Below are 23,384 nucleotides of genomic sequence, written 5' to 3' on the forward strand. Positions count from 1 at the left end.
CAAGTGTGAACGAGGACTGTGGATGAGTACTAGGATTAAATGGACTGCAGGTGATGAGTTTGTAAGAAGCAGCAGATGATTCCTATTAGCTGGGTGGAGACTAGGAGGTGTCAGCATGTACAGACCCTGCAGCTGGCCCCAGCCAATCTGGTGGGAATTCCTCGATGAGTGATGGATCCAAGGTGTAACTGAACCTTTCCTCTGGGTCATAGCTTTCCCAGTCAACCAGGTACCGCATATGATGATGATGTGAAAACTGTGTACAATGGAGGTGCAGGCTGAGGTGGGTTGAGTGGTCCACGGACCACTGGTTTGAGCAAGGATATGTGAAAGGTAGGTGTGACCTTGAGGGACGTTGGCAGCTGGAGATGATAAGTGACTCAGTTGACTCAACAGATGATCTTTAAGGGACCAATGAACTGTGTGAGAGCTTGTGAGAGTCGGTGCGCAGTGGCAGATCTTGGCCCCAGGCCGGAGTAGTTCTAGCTGGGCTCCAACCACGGTTGGCCTGGCGGCAGTAGGAGTGGGCGGCCCTGTGTGCTTTCCTCCAAGCATTGTGACAGCAGTGAACCCAAAATGGATGGCAGCTAATAGGATGGACACCTCCCAGTCTCTTTCCTATTAGCTGGGTGGAGACTGGGAGGAGCCTGTATCTGCAGGCCTGACAGGTCTACATGTAGGTTGATGGGACTAGGCAGAATAATAGTTCGGCATGAACTAGATGGGCTGAAGGGCTTGTTTCTGTGTTTTAGTGCTCTGTGACACTTTTGGGGGTGGGGGTTAGAAACGTCATGACAATGCTTGCTTTGAATCAATATAATTTTACCAATATGGTTTCAATCAGCTGAAGATATGGAAAGTGACTTCCGGATCACTCTGTGGCAACTGGAAGACACTGCAGTTCCTGGGGACAAAGAAAGCCGAGGCTTTGGAATGGCCCAGAGATACTTACAACGAAGTGCCTTCTGCACGCGTCTCAGCTTCATGGCCGTTCGATAAGCTGAGAATTTGATGTTATTCAGAGCAGCTATAAAGAAATCAGAAAATATCTATCAATCAAATCTTTGAAAAGGGAAATTAATTTATATTTTTCAAAGATTAATCTATTACTATTTCTGCAAACTATCAGACTTGTCCAGCTTCCTTTACTGAATGAGCAAAACTTTTTCCAGCTTGATATATGAAAGTCTGTTTGCCTTCAGATCTTCACTATTCCTAGTTTCTGTTATAAAATATTTTCTGGGCAATTCTAGCCCTGTCCCAGGGAAATGTCAGGGACCAAACCAGATCCATTGCCAGGTTCTGTCTAATACTTACACCCGAGATAAGCTTCCATCTACTCACAATCATCATCACTAATACAGAGGACTTCCATCTCTTTGACTTTGTCTATCTCTACTCTTGCCTCTGAAATCGGAAACCTTCAACTATGCTGCTGCTACCATAGATTGAAGCATTTCAATGCACCTTAAACTTTCATTGCTAATTCAATGTCCAAAAAACTCAGCAGCTAAAGCAATCTTTAGCCTGCACACCAACTTACATTGTCTGATTCACCCATCATCTCTGTTCTTGCTACTAGTTAAGCAAAAGCTTTGTTTTTTAATCCTCATACATATTTCTAATTCCTTCTTCTCTGTAACCTCTTCTGGTCCTACAACTCTTCAAGATAGCTGGGCTCTTGCAATTTTGGTTCTTTTATCATCAGAGCATTAAATCGTACTATTGGTAGCTGCCACCTCTCCTCCATTAATACACTTCTTAAAGTTTACACTATAACCAAAGTTTCAATCATTGGCCACAGAGGGCCAGTTTATTTGACCCATTGGCACCAATGATGGGAACAGCTGATTTTACAACTTTCCACCCACTGGCAAATCAGTTCCTCTCCATGCTCTGCAAGGAGGAATCTTCTGGTCAGTGTCCCTATGGGCAATTTTCCGTTTCATTAGTCTGGGCTCCACTGAGATTCTTTGGTGAACTGGGATCACCAGACAGTGAATGAGCCCTGACAGAGGGAGACCAGGGAGTGAATGGAATCACTGACACAGTCTGGAAGTCTTGTTTGGGATGTAAGAGTATTCTGTGCAGGGAGGTATTAAGGAGATCTGGAGAAGTGGGGAGTCTTTGGGGGTGATGTCATATTGAAGATGAAATACATGCTGAGCGTTGGGAGGATAGTGATGCATTTTATAAGAAAAGGCTAAAGAAGGCTGGGTAATTCTTATGAACCCTTGGGTAGCTGCTTGGAAACTTTCTATGCCTATCTACTCTCAAAAGGAATGTATTTAAACTGCATTTCTAAGGCTTTCTCGGCTGATCACTTGGGAGGATCAAACAGGAGAGGCAAAGGGTTAAACAGAGGCTCATTTGAGAGTTCAGATGGCCTGCCAATAAATGGCAAGCACAACACAATGCTCTTGCAAATTATCAGTGAGCCAAGGGTGAGGTGATTAGATCACATCCAATCAGATGACTGATCTTCATAATTCCTGATTTGGTTTGGCGTCAAATTCTGTTTGACAGCACTGCTATAAAGGGCCTTGCTATGTTTTACTAAAGTTTTTACTAAGAAAAATCAGCTCTTGTAGTTATAACCACACGTTAATGTGCCAACTGATTAAGTATTATAGAATCATTGAGTTCTGTAGCATGGAAATAGGTCCTGCAGCCCTCAACCAATACTGGATTTACAGAATGTTAATAAACTGCAGTGGAACATCGGTAGTAAAATTAAGGATTGTAAGGAAAGCCTCACCCAGTGACTGGTACAATTTGGTCATGTTTGGGCAATCCCAGCCCTCCTAGTCTATCTGAGCTAATCCCATTTGCATTTGACTTATATACCCCAAAACTTTTCCTACCCATGTTCCTGTCTAAATGGCTTTCAAAAATTGTAATAGTACCCACTTTTCCAGCTTCCTCTGGCAACTCATTTCATGTACCCACCTGCCTCTGTGTGGAAACCTTGCCTCTCAGGTTCCCTTTGAATCTTTCCCCTAAATGAGATTATATTCCCGTTGAGGCAACAATGAGACAGGGAAATGCAGTTTGAAACTCGTACGGCACCAATAGACACAATAACCAACGTATCTGCAAAACCCAGTTGACTTCTATTTATCATTCTGATTCTCAGCCAATGCTGAATAAAATGAAGGATTGTAAGGAAAACCTTACCCAGTGACTGGTACAATTCGGTTATTTTTGGGTGATCCCAGCTTGTGGTTTGTCCCTGGTGACTGAAAGGATAGAGCACACACATTAAAGCATGCAGCTTTTCAAAACCTGTACAGATCTCAGAATCAGAACCACACTGAAACGGAGAATAAAACAATACCTGTGGGAATCCCTGCAGAATTTGGTGACCCTGTGATCTCTGTATCTGAGGCCAATGCTAGAACATCTCTCAAGAGGGTGAACCCTCACAAGGCGCCAGGCCCCGGTACTGCACCTGGTAGGGCACAGGAAAAACTGTGCCAACCAACTGGCAGGAGCTTTCAAGGACATCTTCAATCTCGCACTGCTGCAGTCAGAGTTTCTCAGCTGCTGTGAAAGGGCAACAATAATACCAGCGCCCAAGAAGAGCAGGATGAGCTGCCTTAATGGCTATCGCCCAGTTGCACTCATCTTCTGCGATGAAGTGCTTTGGGGGATTGCTCATGGCAGAATCAACTTCTACCTAAGCAAGGACCTGGACCCACTGCAATTAGCCCATCAGATCAATAAGTGTACAGCAGATGCAATTGCACTGGCTCTGCACTGAGCCTTGGATCACCTGGACGACAGCAATACCTCTATCAGGCTTCTGTTTATTGATTACAGCTCAGCATTCAACACCTCAGTACTAATCAAAAAGCTCCAAAACCTGGGCCTCTGTACCTCAGTCTCAACTGGTCTCTTGACTTCCTCATTAGGAGATCACAGTCAGTGCGGATCAGGTATAACTTCTCCTCGCTGAAATCAATACAGATGCAGCTCAAGAATGCGTGCTTAGCCCCCTGCTCTATGCACGCTACACCCATGACCGTATGGTTAGGCACAGCTCAAACACTATCTATAAAGTTGCCGATGACATAACTATTGTCAGCAGAATTTCAGATGGTGGCAAAGAGGCATACAGGAATGAGATAGATCACAACAACAACCTTCATCAGTAAGACGGAGAAATTAATTGTGGACTTCAGAAGGGGGAAGTCAAGGGAACACACACCAGTCCTCAGTGAAGGATCAGCAGTGGAAAAGGTGAATAGTTTCAAATTCCTGCGGTGTCAACAACTCTGAAAATCTATCTTGGGTCCAACATATTGATGCAATTACAAAGAAAGCATGACAATGGCTAGAATTCATTAGGAGTTTGAGGAGAATTGGTATGTCAGCAAAGACGGTCACAAATTTCAACAGATGCACCGTGGGGAGCATTCTAACTGGTTGCATCACTGTCTGGTACGGAGGGGTCACTGCACAGGATCTGAAAAAGCTGCAGAAAGTTGCAACATCAGTCAGCTCCATCATGGGTAATAGCCTCCCCAGTATCAAGGACATCTTCAAATGGTGATGCCTCAAAAAGGTGGCATCCAACATTAAGGACCCTTTTCACTGAAGACATGCCTCCTTCTCATTGCTACCACCATGAGGATGTACAGGAGCATGAAGACACAAACCCAGTGTGTTCGAAACAGTTTCTTCCCCATCGCACACCACCAATGGTGTTCTGAATGGATAATGAACGGATATATATTATCTCAATATTTTTCACTCTTTTATTGCACTACTTATATGTATTTTTTTCTTATTGCAATTTAGTGTTTTTTTTATTATGCACTGCACTGTACTGTGGCAGTAAAACAAAAGATTTTACAGTATATGCCAGTGATATTAAGTCTGATACTGATTCTCAGAAATACACACTAAAGTTAAATTATTATTGTGGCTTTCTTTCATTAGTGAGGACAGATAATATAAAGCTTTCGTTGGCAGAATAGAAACTATTGTCCACAAGAATCCAAAAGTTGGGTAATTCAGCTTTATATACATATAAATGCAGATCATATCCACATAAAGTCCAAAGTAAATTTATTATCTAAGAACATACATGTCACAATAAACATCCCTGAGATTAATTTTCTTGTAGACGTACTCAATAAATCCATATTAGAATTATAGACATTACAGAATCAATGAAATACGGCAGGAACCTGGGCCTTCAACCAGTGTGCAAAAGACAACAAATTGTGCAAAGCCAGAAAGAAAGAAATAATAATAAATACTTAAAATAAGCAATAAGAATCGAGAACATGAAGAGTCCTTGAAAGCGAGTCGAAAGGTTGTGGGAGCATTTCAATGATGGGGCAAGTGGAGTTGAGTGAAGTTATCCATTCGGTTCAAGAGATTGATGGTTGAGGGGTAATAACAGTTCCTGAACTTGGTGCTGTGAAACCTGAGGCTCCTGTATCTCCTTTCTGATGGCAACAGTGAGAAGTGAGCATATTCTGGGTGGTGGGGGTCCCTGATGATGGTTGCTGCTTCCTGCAATGGTAATTCATGCACTCAGTGGTGGGAGGGCTTTACCCATGATGAACTGGGCTGTATCCACTATGTTAAGATTTTCTGTTCAAGAGCACTGGTGTTTCTCCACTAGGTTATGATGCAGCCAGTCAATGTACTCTCCACTGTAGAAGTTTGTAGATGTCATGCCATATCTTCGCAAACTCCTAGAGGTGCTGCCTTGTTTTCTCATAATTGCACTTGTGTGCTGGGCTCAGGACAACTCCTCCAGAATGTTAGCACTGAGGAATTTAGAGTTGCTGACCCTCTCTGCCTCTGATTCTCAGTGAGGACTGGCTCATGGACGTTTGGTTTCCTTTTCCTGTAGTCAATAATCAGCTTCTTGGTCTTGCTGACATTGAGTAAGAAACTGTTGTTATGGCACCACTCAGCCAGGTTTTCAGTCTCCCTCAGATATTCTGATTTATCATCATTCATGAATACGGCACTGGAGCTGTCCTTAGCCACACAATAATTGGTGCAAAGTAAATAGAGCAGAGGGCTAAACACACAGCCTTGTGGTGCACCTGTGCTGATGGAGATCATGGAGGAAACGTTGTTGCCAATCCGAACTGACTGGGGTCTGTAAGTGAGGAAATTGAGGATTCAATTGCACTAGGAGGCTTTGAGGCTGAGGACTTGAAGCTTATTAATGAGTTTTGAGGGGATGAAGGTATTGAATTCTGAGCTGTGATCGATAAAGAGCATCCTGATATATGTATCTTTGTTGTCCAGATGTTTCAGGGTTGAGTGAAAAGCCAACGAAATGGCTTCTGCTGTGGACATGTTGATCAGGTTGACAAATTGAAGCAGATTCCAGTTGTTTCACAGGCACGAGTTGATATATTTCACCACAAACCTCTCAAAACACTTCATCACTGTGGATGTAAGTGCTACTGGATGATAGTCATTGAGGCAGGTTCCCAAGTTCTCAAGGCACCAGTATAATTGAAGCTTTCTTGAAACAGGTGGGTGCCTCAGACTGCCAAAGCAAGAGGGTGAAGATCTCAGTGAACACTCCGTTCAATTGATCAGAGCAGGTCTTTATTACTTGACCAACTACCTCATCTGGGCTGGAATACCTTCCTGAAGGCAGCTTGCTCATTGGCACCAGAACAAATATATTCTGTTGAGTTGTTGATCATTAACCTAGAGGAATGCTTCTATTTGGGAAAAAGTATTCCCAATTCTATTCCTTTATTTTTCTCCCAGAGTCCCAGTGATGTGTAATTATTGAGTCTTAGTTCTGGAATACTGGCCAGACGGTATTTTGTATGGATTAGAGTTAAAATCACACAAATTTTCCCATAGCAATGAGAACCAAATTATACCTGAATGATATATCAGCCTACTCAAACCAAAGATGCCATGGCCAAATCTTGTGCCACTGGCACCACTGTAGTATCATCAATTAATTTGGCAGTGGACTTGCACAAGAAATTTCAAACATTTGATGAAGTGTTTCAGCTACGGATGCACACATTGCTTGGTAATTGAAAGAAGGGTGTAACGCATAACTGGTCCAAAGTCATCCCTTTTACACAATCACTAAATTGTAAAAAATACTTCCTGATTCACTTCCACATCAGGCAATACAATAAGCCACAGTGAGTTTGGAGTGGGTTGGGATGGTGAGTTGGTGTGGCAGTGGCAAGGAGAAACTAATTCAACATTTCATCCCATTTAGATTAAAAGCTACTTGTAACTAGAAGACCACATTTTATGACTTAATCAGAAATGGAACAATAAAACATGTCCTGATGCCACCATCTTATGCTAGATATTGATTGCAATGTAGGTAATAACATTTGCCCACTGCAACCTCCTTTCGTAAGCTCAGTTCTGCAGCAAAAGCTGCTGGTTAAAGTGTTGTGGGAAGCATCAAAAGTTGACTAAAGAAACTCATGAATGTATGTATACATCCCTTTAACGTTGATCCACAATTTTTCCCCGATCCTCCTTTGCATACAAATTACTGTTTCAACTGAAATAAGATAACTCCCTGTGAAAACCCTGCACTACCAAGTAACAAGCAAGCTTTCATTCTCCTTAAGCTTGAATTTTTAATGAGGTTCTAAATTTGAGATTAATCTTTTTTTCTGCACTGATATCTTCTTTGGAAAATGCCATCTTGTGGAAAAAGAAAATTAAAAGGGAATTTGAGACAGTTTTAAAAAGCATGATCTTTAAAGTAGCATCATTCAAAGTAATTTCAATCTTGTCAGGAACTTGAAGTTGAAAGAATGATTATGATCCTTTTTTGTATGAAATAGTTAAATAATCCTTGAGAATTCTGGGCAGATTCATCCACAATGGAAAATTTAATATAAAAGATGTTCAGTATGTTGATGTGCATTCTATGGCCTTCCAACGTTTCCTATTTTTATTTCTGTTTTCACTAATTTTCTTTTCATCATCTCTCTGTGGAAGAACATCTCCAGCAGAGTGAAGTTAATTCTTCATGATGGTCCACATGGCACAGTGCAAGAAGAAGCCACCAAGAATCATAGATCATTCACTGTATAGATGAGTTATGGCAGAGGCCTAAGGGTTTCTCTAAAGGTTGTGGATTAATAAATTGAGGACAAGAGCAAATCAGAATCCCTCCCAGGTGTGATTTTTAACATTCAATTTTTTCAAATTGCAGTTTTACAAATATACTCACAATATTAGCATTAGTGACACTTTGCTATGGTTTGGTGGTTGTATCAATTACATACTCCTTTACCGATAACTCACCAATAACATGAAAAGTTTCAATATATTCTAACTATGCTGTAATACTACCTTTCCTGTTTTGGAGATCCTTTCGTTATCTAAATAGTCAAACTATGCATGGTCAAGGGAGAAAGACGGTCTCTCTGCACTAGTGGAACACCTGACATTATTCCAGGATGAAGAGTCGCACAACTTTTTATTTATTACTTCAAGGTGTGTGAATGTAATTGAAGATGCAGCAATGGGCTGGACTTTCTGGCAGGGTTTTGGAAGATGCAGGATCAGTTCGTCCCACAGAAGGAAAAGCATTCAAGAGGGAGGATGAGGCAACCGTGCCTGACAAAGGAAGTCAATGACAGCATAAAAGCAAATGAGGGCATATAATATAGTAAAAATTAGTGGGGAGCTGGAGGAATGGGAAACTTTTAAAAATCAACAGAAGACAGCTAAATCATACACTTAAGAGATTTTCCAGATGTGGGAAATCTTGAACAACACATGTAAAATTCTGGAGGAACTCAACAAATCAGGCAGCATACATAGATGAGAATAAACAGTCGACGTTCCAGACCAAGACCTTTCATCTTGTCAGACTGGAATGGAAGGGGCCAGAGGTCAGAATAAGTGTTGGCTTCCAGATGAGGCAACACTTTGCCTGCAGGTCTAGTGGGGCCATCAATTGTATCCAGTGCTCCTGGTGTGGTCTCCTCTACATTGGTGAGGCCCAGCATAGATTGGAGGATTACTTTGTCAGGCACCTTCACTCTGTCTGCTGCTAAAAGCAGAATCTCCCAGTGGCCACCCATTTCAATTCCACTTCCTAATCCTTTTCAAATGTGTGTGTCCATAGCCTCTGCTGTTGCTACCGTGAACCAAACTCAAATTAGAGGAGCAACACTTCATTTTCCATCTGGGAAGCCTCCAGCCTTATAGCATGGACATTGATTTCTCTAACTTCTGGTAATTAGTCACCGTCCCCTTTCTCTCTTTTTGCATTCCCCTTTCTGGTTTCCCTATCACCCCTTCTTCTCACCTGTCCACCACCTCCCTCCTGTTCCCCTCCTCTTTCCTTTTCTTCCATGGTCCACTGTCTTCTCCTATTAGATTCCTTCCACTTCAGCCCTTTACCTCTTCCACCTATCCCCTCCAATTTTCCAACTTCATCCCCCCCTCACCCACTTTCCACCTCATTGATCTGCCAGCTGGTACTTCCCCTCCCATTACCTTCCTGTTTTGGCTTCTTCCCCTTTTCCTTTCCTGTCCTGATGAAGGGTCTTGACCAGAAACATTGATTGTTTATTCCACTTCATATATGCTGCTTGACTTGCTGACTTCCGTCAGCGTTTTGTGTATGTTGTAGGAGGCAACTGAAAAAGCAATAGAGAGAGGAGCTGAAATATGAAGGTAAGCTAGCCAATAATATAAAAGAAGATTTCAAAAGTTATTTCAGATACCTAAAGAGTAAAACCAAGGAAAGAGTGGACTTTGGACCACTGGAAAATGATGCTGAAGAGGTAGTACTGTGGAAACAAAGAAATAGTGGATGAATTGAGTAAGTATTTAGTGTCGGTCTTACCTGTGGAAGACACTAGTAACATGCCAAAAATTTAGAGAGTCACGGGCAGTAGTGAGTGCAGTTGCGATAACAAAGGAGAAGGTGCTTGGGAAGCTGAAAGATCAGAAGGTAGATAAGTCACCTGAATCAGATGAAGGATACTCCAGAGTTCTGAATGAGGTAGCTGATGAGTTTGAGAAGGCATTACTATTGTTCTTTCAAGAATGGTTCTGCAAGAGTGGAAATTGAAATGTCACTCCACTCTTCAAGAAGGGAGGGAGGCAGAAGAAAGAATATTATAGGCTAGTTAGCCTGAGCTTAGTTGTTGGGAAGACGTTGTAGTCAATTGTTAAGAATGAAGTTTCAGGGCACTTGGAGGCTCGTGGTCAGCATGACTTCCTTGAGGGAAAATCTTCCCAGGTAAATCTATAGGAATTATTTCAGAAAGCAACAGGCAGGATAGATGAGGGAAAGCCAGTGGATGTTGACTGACATCAGAAGAAATGTGCACATGCGGCAGCTAACTAAGATAAGAGTCTATGGTATTACAGGAAAGGTGGTATACTAGCATGGATAGAAGATTGGCTGACTGGCAGAAGACAGGGTGGGAGTAAAGGTGGCCTTTTATGGTTAGCTGCTGGTGGCTTGTGGTGGTCACCTTCCAGTCAACCTGATGGCATGAACATCAAATTCTCCTTCTGGGACCCTAATGGCATTAACATTGATTTCTTCATCTGGTATTTTGATTTCCTCCCAATTCCCTCTTCTTCTATTTCTTCTTCTATTTCCCACTCTACCCTCTTAACTCTTCTCCCTTCCTGGCTATCACCCCTCCCCCACCCACCCACCCCCCCCACCGGGTTCCTTCCTTTCTCCTTTTCTCCCATGGCCTACTCGTCTCTCATATCAGATTGCTTCTTATCCACTCCCTTACCTATCCCATCCACCTGGCTTCACATATCACTTTCTAACTAGTCCTCCACCCCCCCACCTTTTTATTCTAGTGTCTTCCTCCTTCCTTTCCAGTCCTGAAGAAGGGTCTCGAGCCAAAATGTCGACTGTTTATTCATTTCCATAGACACTGCTTGACCTGCTGAAGTCCGCCAGAATTTTGTATGTGTTGCTTTAGATTTCCAGCATCTACAGAATCTTTTCTATTTGTGTTCCGTAGGGGTCGGTGTTGGGTCCACAACTTTTCATGCTATATATTAATGATCTGGTGACAGGTTTGTGGCCATGTTTGTGGATGATACAGAGATAGGTGGAGGGGTAGGTAGCACTGAGGAAGCAGGAATCTGCCAAAGGACTTGGGCAGATTAGGAGAATCGGCAAAGAAGAGGTAGATGGAATATAGTGTAGGGATGTCTATGGACATGCAGTTCGGTATAAGGGATAATGGTGTTGTGTATTTTCTAAACAGGGAGCGAATTAGGAATTAGGAGGTCAAAGGGACTTGGGAATCTTAGTGCTGGATTCCCTAAAGATTAACTTGCAGGTTGACTCAGTAGTTAGGTAGGCAAATACAATGTTAGCATTCATTTCAAGAGAACTAGAATATCAAAGCAAGCATGCAATGCTGAGGATTTACAGTATAAGGCATTGGTCAGGCCATGTTTGCAGTATTGTGAGTGGTTTTGGGCTCCATATCTGAAGAAGGATGTGCTGGCATTGGAGATGTTCCAGAGGAGATTTACAAGAATTATCCTGGGAATGAAAGAATTAACATTTGGGGAGTGCTTGATGGATTTGGACCTGAACTTACTGGAGTTTAGAAGAATGAGGGGCAATCTTATAGAAACCTACTGTGGTGAACTACATATACCTGTCTGGACATGCCCCCTGATGACCGCTCCGGTGGCTCCTCCCACAGACCCCTGTATAAAGGTGATGGAGGTCTGAGCCCAGCCTCTCAGTCTCCAGGATGTAGTATGGTGGTCACTCACTGCTCGTTCCTTCTTCCAGTCAATAAAAGCCGATACCTCGCTTTTACGTCTCAGAGTGAGTTATTGATGGTGCATCACCTACTGAATATTGAAAGGCCTAAATAGAGTGGACATGCAGAGGATATTTTCTATTGTGGGAGAGTCTAGGATCAGAGAGCACAGCCTCAGAATAGAAGGATATCCCTTTAGAACAGAGATGAGGAGGAATTTCTTTAGCCAGAGTCATTGGGCATATTTAAAGTGGAGGTTGATAGGTTCTTGATTATTAAGGGCATCAAAAGTTAAGGGGAGAGTGTAGGAGAAAGGGATTAATATGGAAAATAAGTTAGCCATGAATGAATGACAGAGTAGATTTGATGGGCTGAATGGCCTATTTTTGCTCCCATGTCCTATGGCCTTATAGTCTTATGTTGGCAATTTGTATCCATTCTAAACTTTCCCAGAAATGAAGTGATAGTCAAAAATAAACCACACTGGTGGATCTGCAATCTCGTGTGAGGTAGACAATGTAAAGATGGTGCATTTCCTTTCTTGGATCAATGGATCAGATGTCTTTTCATGGTAATCCAATAGCTTCATGGTTACTACTGAGTCTACCTCAAAAAAAAAGTCCAGATTTAAGTTCCCAAGCTACCACAGTGAGATTCAAATTAACGCCCAATTCTGGGTGCTGGTCCAGGAACTTAATTACCATATTATTTCTGCTATCAGGATGGTTTTTCCTCTACAACCATAAACAATCCATGACCCCACTCCTACTCACCTCACCTGTCATCCCTCTTTTCTTTATGAAGTCCTTGAGAGTACTGCCATCTTCAAGAAAATACCCAACTGCTGAATAATTCATAAAGGTCGCCAATAAACACTTGTTTTCATAAACTATTAGAACATCTGAGGGTTTAGGCATTAAACTAGGACCTAGTCACTGAACTAGTTATGGCTTTAGACTTTCACTTGTATCTAATGCATTTATGTGGCTGATTTAGTTTTGATTATAATCTTGTTAGCTTCTAAATTCCAGATTTACTAATTAACTGAATTTAAATTCCACAGCTGGCAAGAAGGGATTTAAACTCAAGTCTCTGCATCATTAGTCCAAGTCTTTGAATCACTGGTGAGAAACTGAAAATATGTCATATGCCATTCTTTTTATCCACATGAATGTATTCTCCAATTCATTCTGCAGTTTTAAATTGACTCACTTGGTTTGATGTCTATCACAACTACGAGCCACTTTACACATGTTGTTGAAAGAAATTTCACAACGCCATTTCTTGTCGTCCCTTGAAAGAATTCTGTTGAGGTTATCATTTCTGAAATCTGTGTCGACAGGTGCAAAATAATTTCTCTTCACCTAGGTAATTAGTAATTACTTTTTAATTAAGGGTTGCAGTGTTCCCACAGATGCTGAGCCAGCTGTCATGCATTTCTGTGAAATGGTAGGGACTAATGCTTCTCTGGCTTCTTCTTCATCCTGTTTGAATATGGATGGATACTAACTGATACTTAGTGTACTCTGTTCACTGACCTCCTTGCAATGGCAGGAGTCATATCACTCTTCCTAATCTCCTTTAACATCTTGGGTAAATATCACCTATGTCAATAATATACTTCATCTCAGTCACTTGTTCTGATTTCCACTGCATTGTATTCAAAATCCTTTGGAGAAGTTGAGCCTTATTTACTTCTGCTAAAACTTATTGTAACTATTATATTCCAAAATAATTTCCAAAATTTGTTTCTTTATTAACATTGTTATCTATCTTGTAGGTGTAATCCAAATGACTAAAGTCTAATTTCTACTATATAAATCCACAAACAGCTATGTCATTGGACATAAGTGTTATCCATATCCTCCTGTCTTTAAGTCTTTCTTTGCTTTCATTCTCTTGCATTGCTGCATTTCTTTCCATTTTATTGGTGAGGGGTTCTGCCAGGTCTGTACTTATGTAGGGACAGTGGTGGGTGAGCAGGTGTTCAGAGTACATCATTTGGGTGGATCGGTGAGGTTCAGGCCAGCAATTGAGATTGGGAAAGGGAAGTTGTCCGGGTGCATTGAGGGTGCTTGGGGATTGAGGGTTTGGTATCAGGAGTCAGTAGGTGGTGTAGTTGGAAATGGTAGAATAGAGTTGGCAAAGTGGGGAGGTGGGGGGAATCTTCATTTGGAAATGGAGGTGAGAGTTGGTTGGAGGGCAGGGGTGTTGATGGAATGCCTAATAATTTAAATGTACTTTTCATTTTTCTGCTGTTTTGCTAGATCAATTCATAGCAGGGAATTCCCAATCAGATTTCATGATTGGCATGATTTGCTCTCAAATGTTCTATGTTTGACATGCTTAAATAACTCATAGCTCATTTGCATTGATGTTTATAATGAAGCTTGGGGAATCGTTGGTTTCACTCTTTGCAATAGTTACTTACCTCCTTCAGTAGGTGATTACTTTGCATTCAACTGTAATGGTCCAATCAGCACAATTGTTTTCAAGAAGGACTAACGCACTTGTCTAGTGTAGAACCTCTTTGAATATGATTCTGCCTTGTTTAAACCATATACAATATCAAAAGACAAGATTTCTCAAATTCTGACTGCATGTACTGCCTAGAAAACAACGAAACATAATCAGCATCTGCAGATGCACCACCTGGCTGTGTGCTTAGCCAGCTACACTAATCAGAGGCTAGTTTATTAGGTGGGCCTGTATAGCTACTCATTAATGCAAATATCTAATCAGCCAAACACATGGCAGCAGCTCAATGCACACAAGCATGCAGACATGGTCAAGAGGTTTGGATTTGCATTCAGCCCAAACATCAGAATGGGCAAGTCATGTGAACTAAGTGACCTTCTCTGTGGAACGATTGTTGGTGCTGGATGGGGTGGTTGGAGTACCTCAGAAGCTGCCAATATCCTGGTATTTTCATGCACAACAGTCTCTAGGGTTTATAGAAAATGCTGCAAAAAACAAAAAAAAAATCTGGTGAGTAGTAGTTCTGTGGGCAAAAATGTCTTGCTGATCAGAGAGGTCAGAGGAGAATAGCTAGACTGGCTCAAGTTGACAGGAAAGTGACAGTAACTCAAATAACCGTGTGTTACAACAGTGGTGTGCAGAAGAGCATCTCTTAAAGCACAAGATGTCGACCCTTGAAGTGTATTGCTACAGCAGCAGAAGACCACAAACGTACACTTAGTGGCTACTGAGTGTACTTCTGATTATGTAGCTAAGTACTATTCCAGTGCTGTATATAAGTTTGCTGATGACATCACTGTTTTTAGCCATATCAGAGATGGTGCTGAATTGACATATAGGAGGGAGATTGAAAATCTGGTTGAATGGTGCCTCAGTAACATCCTGTCACTCAACTTCAGCCAAATCAAAGAGCTGATTATCAACTACAGGAGGAAGAAGCCAGAGGTCCATGAGCCAGCCTTCATTAGGGGGATGGAGATGGAGAGGTTCCTACCTTTAACTTCCTTGATGCCAAACATATTAGAGGATCTGTTCTGGGACCAGCACATACTGTAAGTCTCATCTCAAAGAAGGGACAACAGCACCTCTACTTTCTTAGAAGTTTGTGTAGATTTGACATGTCACCAAAAACTTTGACAAAATTCTATACATGCACAGCGCTGAGCATCCTAACTGGTTGCATCTCAGAGTGATATGGAAACACAAATGCTCAGGATTGGAAAAGGCTACAGGAAGTGATGCATAGAGCCCAGACCATAACTAGCAAAGCCCACCCCACCCACTGAGTACATTTACTGCATATGAAGTGTTGCCAGAAGAAAGCAGCATCTATCATCAAAGGCTGCCCCCATCCAGGCCATGCCCTTTTCTCTCTATTACCACTGGACAGAATATACAGCAGCCTTAGGAACAGTTATTATCCTACAATCACCAGATTCTTGAACTGATGTGAATAACTTTGTTCACCACTACTCAAGGACCTACAGTCTCATTTTTAAAGACTTTTTACCACTCATACTCTCTGTATTTTTTATTTGTAGAGTTTGTCTTGTATTGATCATTATTTGTCAGCATATGCTTGCTTGCCTACAGTTTTTCATAACATTCTACTGTATTTTTCCTATAAATGCTTGCAAGAGAATGAATCTCAAGTAAGTATATGGCAATGTACTGTATACATACTTTGATAATAAATTTACTTTGAACTTTAATTCTTATCAAAACCTATCTGAATGTGCAAACTGTTCTTCAGAATATTACACATTTTAAAAAGAAAGCTTTTTTTCTTTTACCCCAATCATATTAACCCACCGATATAACAAGTACAATCAAAAGAGCTCAAGGAAGATGCTGAAAAGGATGTCATTGTCAAATATATTTACAGCTTGGATGGGAGAAGAGTGTGTTGCCAAGAATACACTTACTTGATGTAGTATGGTACTTTGTTTGGTGAGATGGCCCTCTCCCACGGAATCTGGACAGAAGCTGAAATAGAGAAGCACACAGAGATTGGGATAAAAAAATGTGAAAAATGCTCACAAATAATTTAAATAACCTGAACTCAACACACATTATATATGGTTGTCTCTTTCATTTAGACATCACAATCACAGCACAAAGCAGATGACAAATTACTTTGAATAAATACGTATATTAGGAAAACATTTTCTGAGCAAACCTCAGAAGTAATTTTGCCTTTGAGGAAAAACATCAAATAAAGTGACATTCAATAATTATTTTGTCATAGAAGAATAATTCACCCAAAATTTGGAAGGAAGAGTGGGAATGGAGAGTTCTATGGGAAGCTTGGTACAGGAAGTAGATGTGGATTAACAAGTATCAAGGAAGATACTATAATGTTTTTTGTAATTCAAATTTTTAAAATTATTTATTCTTATTTTACAAAGCAGCACAGCATATCATGGAGCAGATATGGTACAGCATATTTATACAGCCATCCCATGACTGGAAAACATATAAAACTAAGAAACAAAAAAAAAATCTAATTTAGGTTTAAATTAACAGACAATCAAAATTGATCCCACGCATCTTGCACTTTTCCCTCACTGTTAATACTTCCCAACATGTGTTCATATGATGAAATCTTAACCATTTCCTTAGTCCATTCCCTCATAGTGCGACATCTGGGTTTTTTCCAGTTTTACAATATAATTCCTGCAGCTGTGATGAGACCCACCTTTAAAATAATAAGTTTGTCATTGTTTACATTAGGTATCATTGTCCTATCACCCAGGAGACAAAGCTGTGGGCACAAGGGCAGTGTAGGACCCGACCAATTCCCCAACAAATCAAGAACTCTACACCAAAAATGGACAAACCATGGATAGGTATGATATTTTAAAGATATTTTTTTTTATCTTTAGGATAGGGACATCAGAAGGAATTTAAAGATGGTAGACAATGGACAATAAGCTATTCAGAACAATATACAGTAATTGTTGAGTGAATTGAAAGGAATGTAATTGATACCAGATGAATTGATCTATATGCGCGCATGGCTCTAAATAGTTTAAAAACATAAATGTAAAGCAATTTAAGAAGGCAATGCAGGCTGTACATCATTTTAAAAAGGACACAAGCTTCACTTCATTAAATCAATTAAGTATATGGTTTATTTAATTGTAGAAAAGTTATTAAAAACAAAACTTCCCTGGATATTCCTTAAGAAAATAATCCCATGACATTTCCCAAATACGTCTGATTGAACCTACTAGATAAAAAGTGTTGGGAACCTGGACCAAAGTCACGGTGGGCATCTTGAAGCTGCTTAAGCCGTTCTTCTATCGATGTCTGTGGAGTGAAGAACAATAGCCATCAGAGCCTGAGACCTGGATCTCACAAACATTCACAGGACAGCATCAACAAGACCCTTCTGAATGTGAATATTTTTCTAAAGGAGAAATGAAGGCAGACAATACCACGCTGCACCCAACCACCCCAATGTTCCCTTCTCATTCCCTTTGCTATAAAGCATTTATGTGCTGGATATGGAAACGCCACATACTAAACTGTAACTCAAAGCGTGAATGCATCTATTGATTACATTTAGTGGTTTGTATTTATAAGATCATAAGGTATAGGATCAGAATTAGGCCATTCAGCCCATGAAGTTTGCTCTGCCATTTGATCATGGTTGATCCAATTTCCTGCCTTCTCCCCATATCCTTTCATGCTGTGACCAATCACAAATCTATCAAATTCTGCATAAAGTCTTGGCCTCCACAGCTGCCTGTGGCAAAGAATTCCACAGATTCACCATTCTGTGTCTAAAGAAATGCCTTCTCATCTCCATTCTAAAAGGACAGCCCTCTATTCTGTGCTCTCTGGTCTTAGACTCCCCCACGGTAGGAAACATCCTCTCCACATCCACTCTATCGAGGCCTTTATTTATTAGAAAAACATGTTAATTACTAATTACAGAGCAGAGGAACTTACATTAGCTTTGTTTAAATGTACATAAAATCAGGGCTGAAAACCTGACACATTAAAGTCTATGGGCAGCTTTGTATTTTCAGGTATACTTCACCTATAGTAGGTAAGTGGAAAAAGTTAAAATCAAATATGGATAAAATAAGGAACAAACTAATATTCTTGACCTGTGTGAGACTTCTGCCTTACAGATTTTCTTTACAGTGACTTAGTTTTGAACTAGATCTGCAACAACCAATGCTTGGCTCAGAAAGTTTGAATTCTCCGGAATGGGCAATTTATTTGATCCTAAAAATTCCAACTGATTCCTGTTGAAAGAATCCACAACATACACATACACATCAGCTGCCTCTTTAACCACTAATCAGGTCAACCCAAATTTAGAGATTTTCTTCACCTAATATGCACATACACATCCACTAACACGTCATGGTTCTTTGCCTGAAACTGAGGCTAATCTTCTTCTCTGGCACCAAGGTTCATGGAAGAATCTCTAATTGCCACAATCTTGAGATTGACTATGTGACCTGTACATCGACTTAACCAGCTACATCATTCGAGGAGGTTCTAGCAAGAACACTTATGGCTAAATTCTTAGCTTATTTGTAAATAAAGTGCAATGGTTTACTAGTGTGGGAACTATTACACAGGATCACCAACTGTATGAAAAAGGGCAACTTATTCACTTTAAGTGGTAAGACCAGTGTAGTATAGCCGAGTTTTGACAGTGAACTGTGAAATTTGATTAATATTTGAAAGTATATCTTGATTATGTTTTGTGGTTGTGGTGATCCTTTACAGATCTTCGAGGAATGATTGGTGGTTGAGTAGTGTTTATATCAGGGTAATAGACCAAAGTATTCTAATTCTGTTTTATGTTAAGGAGAAAGAGCAGGTGAAATGAGACTAATTGTGCTTAGTTCGTAAACTTTCCGCAGGCCAGAGTACTCGGCTATGGATTCAATCTGATCTATTAATAACTTGATAGAAGCCTTTGTTTAACTATTCCATTATTTCCCAAGGTAAATGATTCAAAACTCCTGACAATTTAATTATCTCCACTTCACTATTTAAACCTGGCTAACTGCTTTCTACGAGGGCTGCAGGATGGATATGGTTCTGAGCTAGGATATTTCACTTGGGAATATTGAAAACAATGTATTAAGACAACAGCAATGCTGTCACAAGAGCTACTTAGAATTTGCAGCTGAGACACTGCTTCATTTATTTTGTCTTCTTATTTTCTTCACAGTTCAGCAATAAAAGTTTACACACTCCTGGTTCTGCACTCTTGCTGGCCAACGGTATCTCATACCTGCAAGATCTTCCACCTCGATGTCAGTTCCTCCAGACGCTGGGCATTTTCTGTGGAAAGGTGCACGTCTGAGATTGCAAGTTGATGAGCCAGATCGTTGGCTATTTTCATGCCGTCTTTTATGCCTCCAAGTTCATCTTTGAATACCTGGTGAATCATGAAAGACAAAATCAAAACTTATTAACTTGGAAGTACATCAGTGAGGAAAGTATTTATTAGTAACACAAGGCAGGATACTTGGTAGTGTGGAGGAGCAGAGGGATCTGGGGGTACATGTTCACAGATCCCTGAAAGTTGCCTCACAGGTAGATAGGGTAGTTGAGAAAGCTTATGGGGTGTTAGCTTTCATAAGTCGAGGGATAGGGTTTAAGAGACGCAATGTAATGTTGCAGCTCTATAAAACTCTGGTTAGGCCACACTTGGAGTACTGTGTCCAGTTCTGGTCGCCTCACTATAGGAAGGATGTGGAAGCACTGGAAAGGGTGCAGAGGAGATTTACCAGGATGCTGCCTGGTTTACAGAGTATGAATTATGATCAGAGCTCTTTGGATAGAAGGAGGATGAGAGGAGACATGATAGAGGTGTACAAGATATTAAGAGGAATAGACAGAGTGGACAGCCAGCACCTCTTCCCTAGGGCACCACTGCTCAGTACAAGAGGACATGGCTTTAAGGTAAGGGGAGGGAAGTTCAAGGGGGATATTAGAGGAAGGTTTTTTACTCAGAGAGTGGTTGGTGCATGGAATGCACTGCCTGAGTCAGTGGTGGAGGCAGATATACTAGTGAAGTTTAAGAGACTACTAGACAGGTATATGGAGGAATTTAAGGTGGGGGGTTATATGGGAAGCAGGGTTTGAGGGTTGGCACAACATTGTGGGCTGAAGGGCCTGTAATGCGCTGTACTATTCTATGTTCTATAACACCAGGCAATTACCTGGAGGTAGGAAAGGTATATGATTCTCTGCAATAAAAACAAACTCATTGTTTAATAATTAAAGCTCATGTTGGTTAGAAAGTAGAATGGAAGCAGCAGAAACTGCAGCTATTTCAGCCATTGAAAAAAACAGTGTGATTTTTCTTAAAAAATGTATTGTGGAGGATAGTTACATATTGATTATGTGCCTAACATAATTCAAATCACTTCAGGATAAACATGGATCACCAGGAATTTCTAGGAGAATTTATTCCAACTGGCTCTGCTTGTTATTGCTGTTTTGTGTTTGTGAATGAAATTAAGAACTCTCAAACCAAGGAGAAGGGCACCGCGGTGGGGTGGCAGTCAGAGCAGCGTTATTACAGCTTGGGGTGTCACAGTTTGAAGTGCAGTTCCGATGTCATCTGTATGTCCTGCATGGGTTTCCTCTGGGAGCTTCCATTTCCTCCCACAGTCCAAGGACGTACCAGTTGGTAGGTAATTTGTTCTGTGATTAGGCTAGGGTTACATCAGGGGTTGTTGGGCGGTGCGACTCAAAGGGCCAGAAGGGCCTACTTCGCACTGTACCTCAATAAATAAATAAAACTTAATAGGATGTGTACTGCTGATGGAATATCAATCACCTGTTTTATTATCCAACACCTAAAATCTGTGACTCAAGAAGCAAGGATCTTTCTAAATAGCTATGAGGTTGCCCCCAACCGCTGCCACCTCATTTCTTGTACACCCATTTGAACCATTCAAACAAGCTATAAAGGACTTTCCTGCCTCTCTCCAAAAATAATTTTCTTTAGTTCACCAGCATTCAGACGCTAAGTTTCTGGTTCTTTCACAGCTCTGAACATGTCTCCAAAACTCATTATTATTTCACGACTGCTAGCATTAAAAAAGTCTGTATTTATTATGAATTATGTCTTTCCACCATTCTCTTCAATAGCAAACTTTGCAATATGCATAATGCAATAAATTGAAGCTGAGTTAATTGGGCAGATGCTACATTGAAGAAGAAAAGCCAAGTTTATATATTTATCATTACTGCATAATTTAACATCACTCAAATTATTCAGTGATTTTTATATATTTGATTGACATGTTCTGCTAAGAATATCTTGATGATTCTGTAATGCAGCTCAACACCAAATGGTAGCAGAAAATCTGAAAAGGACGCTATTACTAAGTACGTGCAGGGCCAATGCCCTGTGAGAGTGAAACTTAATCTTCCTGTTTTATTATTCAATTCTCCTTGCAATAAGCAATAGTATTCTGTAAGCTTTAGCGAATTAAGTACCAAGACACCCCGATCCATCTGTATATCTGAGTTTTCCAATCTCTCTCCCTTTAGATAATGTGCTTTACTACCAAAATGGTGCATTTCACATTTTCCCACATTATATTCCATTTGCCAGTTTTTGTCCACTCAGTTAACCTGTGTCTATCCCTCTGTATACCATTTTGTCCTTTCACCACCAACATATCCTTGTTTTGTCTCTGCATTCATCCCTTCCTGAGACCTGATCAAGAGTCTTGCCCCAAAACGTCAATGCTTATCCCCATTCATAGATGCTGCCTAACTTCAACATTTGTGTGTGTGTGTTATTTATCCTTTCCTTCAAGTCACTTGTAAAAATTGTAACAAATTGAGGTGCCAATTCTATTTCTCAGGGCTCACCAATTCTAACTATTTGCCAACCAGAAAGTGATTTCTTACTAGTCAGATTGTCCCAAACGCCACAAGCTTTTATTTTGTACAATAAATAGCTCACGTTAGTACTTCAAATAACTCTTTTAAAAAAATGATTCTGCATAATTCCCCTTTCACAAAACTATCTCAAATTTACTTGATTACCTTGAATTTTTCTAAGTACCCTCTATGTCTTTAATAATTCTCTATTTTGGATATTAAGCCAACTATAGTTTTTTACTTTCTGTCTTGCTTCTGTACCGAATAAAGGAGTTATGTTGGCTGTTTGCCATTCTTCTCCCATTCTTGTAAATTTCAGAGAATGGAAATTGATGCATTGACCATCTCACTATCTACTTTCTTTCAAGAACCTAAAGATGAAGTCCAATAGGGTTAAGGGACTTATCAGTTCATAACAATTTGCTCAAAAACATTCCTTGGTGATTTTCCCAACTTTCTCCTTTTCTGATTCCAGTTTCACAATTATTTTGGGCGCATTAGCTGCATTATCTAGAGAAGGACCCCAGCCTGGGGTCCCTTGGTTAATGGTCAAAGGCATAAAAAAAGTTGAGAATCCCTGATCGAGAGTAAAGATTGATACAAGGTAACTGCTTAATACCTTTAAAAAAATTCTATTATCAATTCCTGAGCTCATTTTCTGCAGAACCAAGTCTTTGATAACATCAATAGAATCTTTATCTGTTTTTCTATTTCTGGCACACTAATTTTTCCTTCCTTATTAATCTTTAAGACGTCCTTTGCTGTGTTTTATTTTTATTTGCTATTCAATCTTCTGTCATGTTTTGATACGATCTTTAACTCTTATAGAGTGGTGGGGCCTCCTCTTCGAATTTCTCTTTCTTGATGGAACACATCTTAAAAAAGTAACAAATAATTTAGGGAAGAGGTGGACGTCAATACAATGGAGTTTCTGTCTTAACTGACCTTCTCACTGATGATAAGAAAGATTGACAGTGCAATTATACTGAATTTATTTGCCAGTGAATCATTGGTACTATACATTTTGAATCAGAGGTTGAAACCCTATGACATGGAAAATATAAATGTAACCTGTTGATATTTTCAAAGAACACATGTTGTTGTTGCCTTTCAGGTTTCAGTACTGACAAAAGTCACATCTGGCCTTTTTCTCCATTATAATGCCGTCTGACCTGTTGGAGTTTTTTGTGATATCTGTTTTTATTTATTTTTGGCTTTTCTTTTCAATCAATTGGAAGGCTAAATTTGGCCTGATCTTCGAGGTTATGAGATTGT

General features: G+C 40.3%; 1 protein-coding gene across 10 annotated transcripts in view; it reads right to left on the reverse strand.

Moving 5' to 3' along the window:
• drp2 (dystrophin related protein 2) overlaps positions 1-23,384 on the reverse strand; it is a 400,551-nt gene that overhangs the window by 50,340 nt on the left and 326,827 nt on the right. For all 10 annotated transcript variants that reach the window (XM_073058375.1, XM_073058376.1, XM_073058378.1 and 7 more), the window contains 5 exons: positions 19,495-19,641; positions 17,462-17,540; positions 16,154-16,214; positions 3,178-3,239; positions 953-1,027 (listed from right to left, as the gene is read on the reverse strand). In XM_073058375.1, coding sequence (XP_072914476.1) covers positions 953-1,027; positions 3,178-3,239; positions 16,154-16,214; positions 17,462-17,540; positions 19,495-19,641 — 424 coding nt within the window. The remainder of the gene's footprint in view (positions 1-952; positions 1,028-3,177; positions 3,240-16,153; positions 16,215-17,461; positions 17,541-19,494; positions 19,642-23,384) is intronic.

The sequence above is a fragment of the Hemitrygon akajei genome, chromosome 10 (assembly GCF_048418815.1).
Source record: "Hemitrygon akajei chromosome 10, sHemAka1.3, whole genome shotgun sequence".
Lineage (NCBI taxonomy): Eukaryota > Metazoa > Chordata > Chondrichthyes > Myliobatiformes > Dasyatidae > Hemitrygon > Hemitrygon akajei.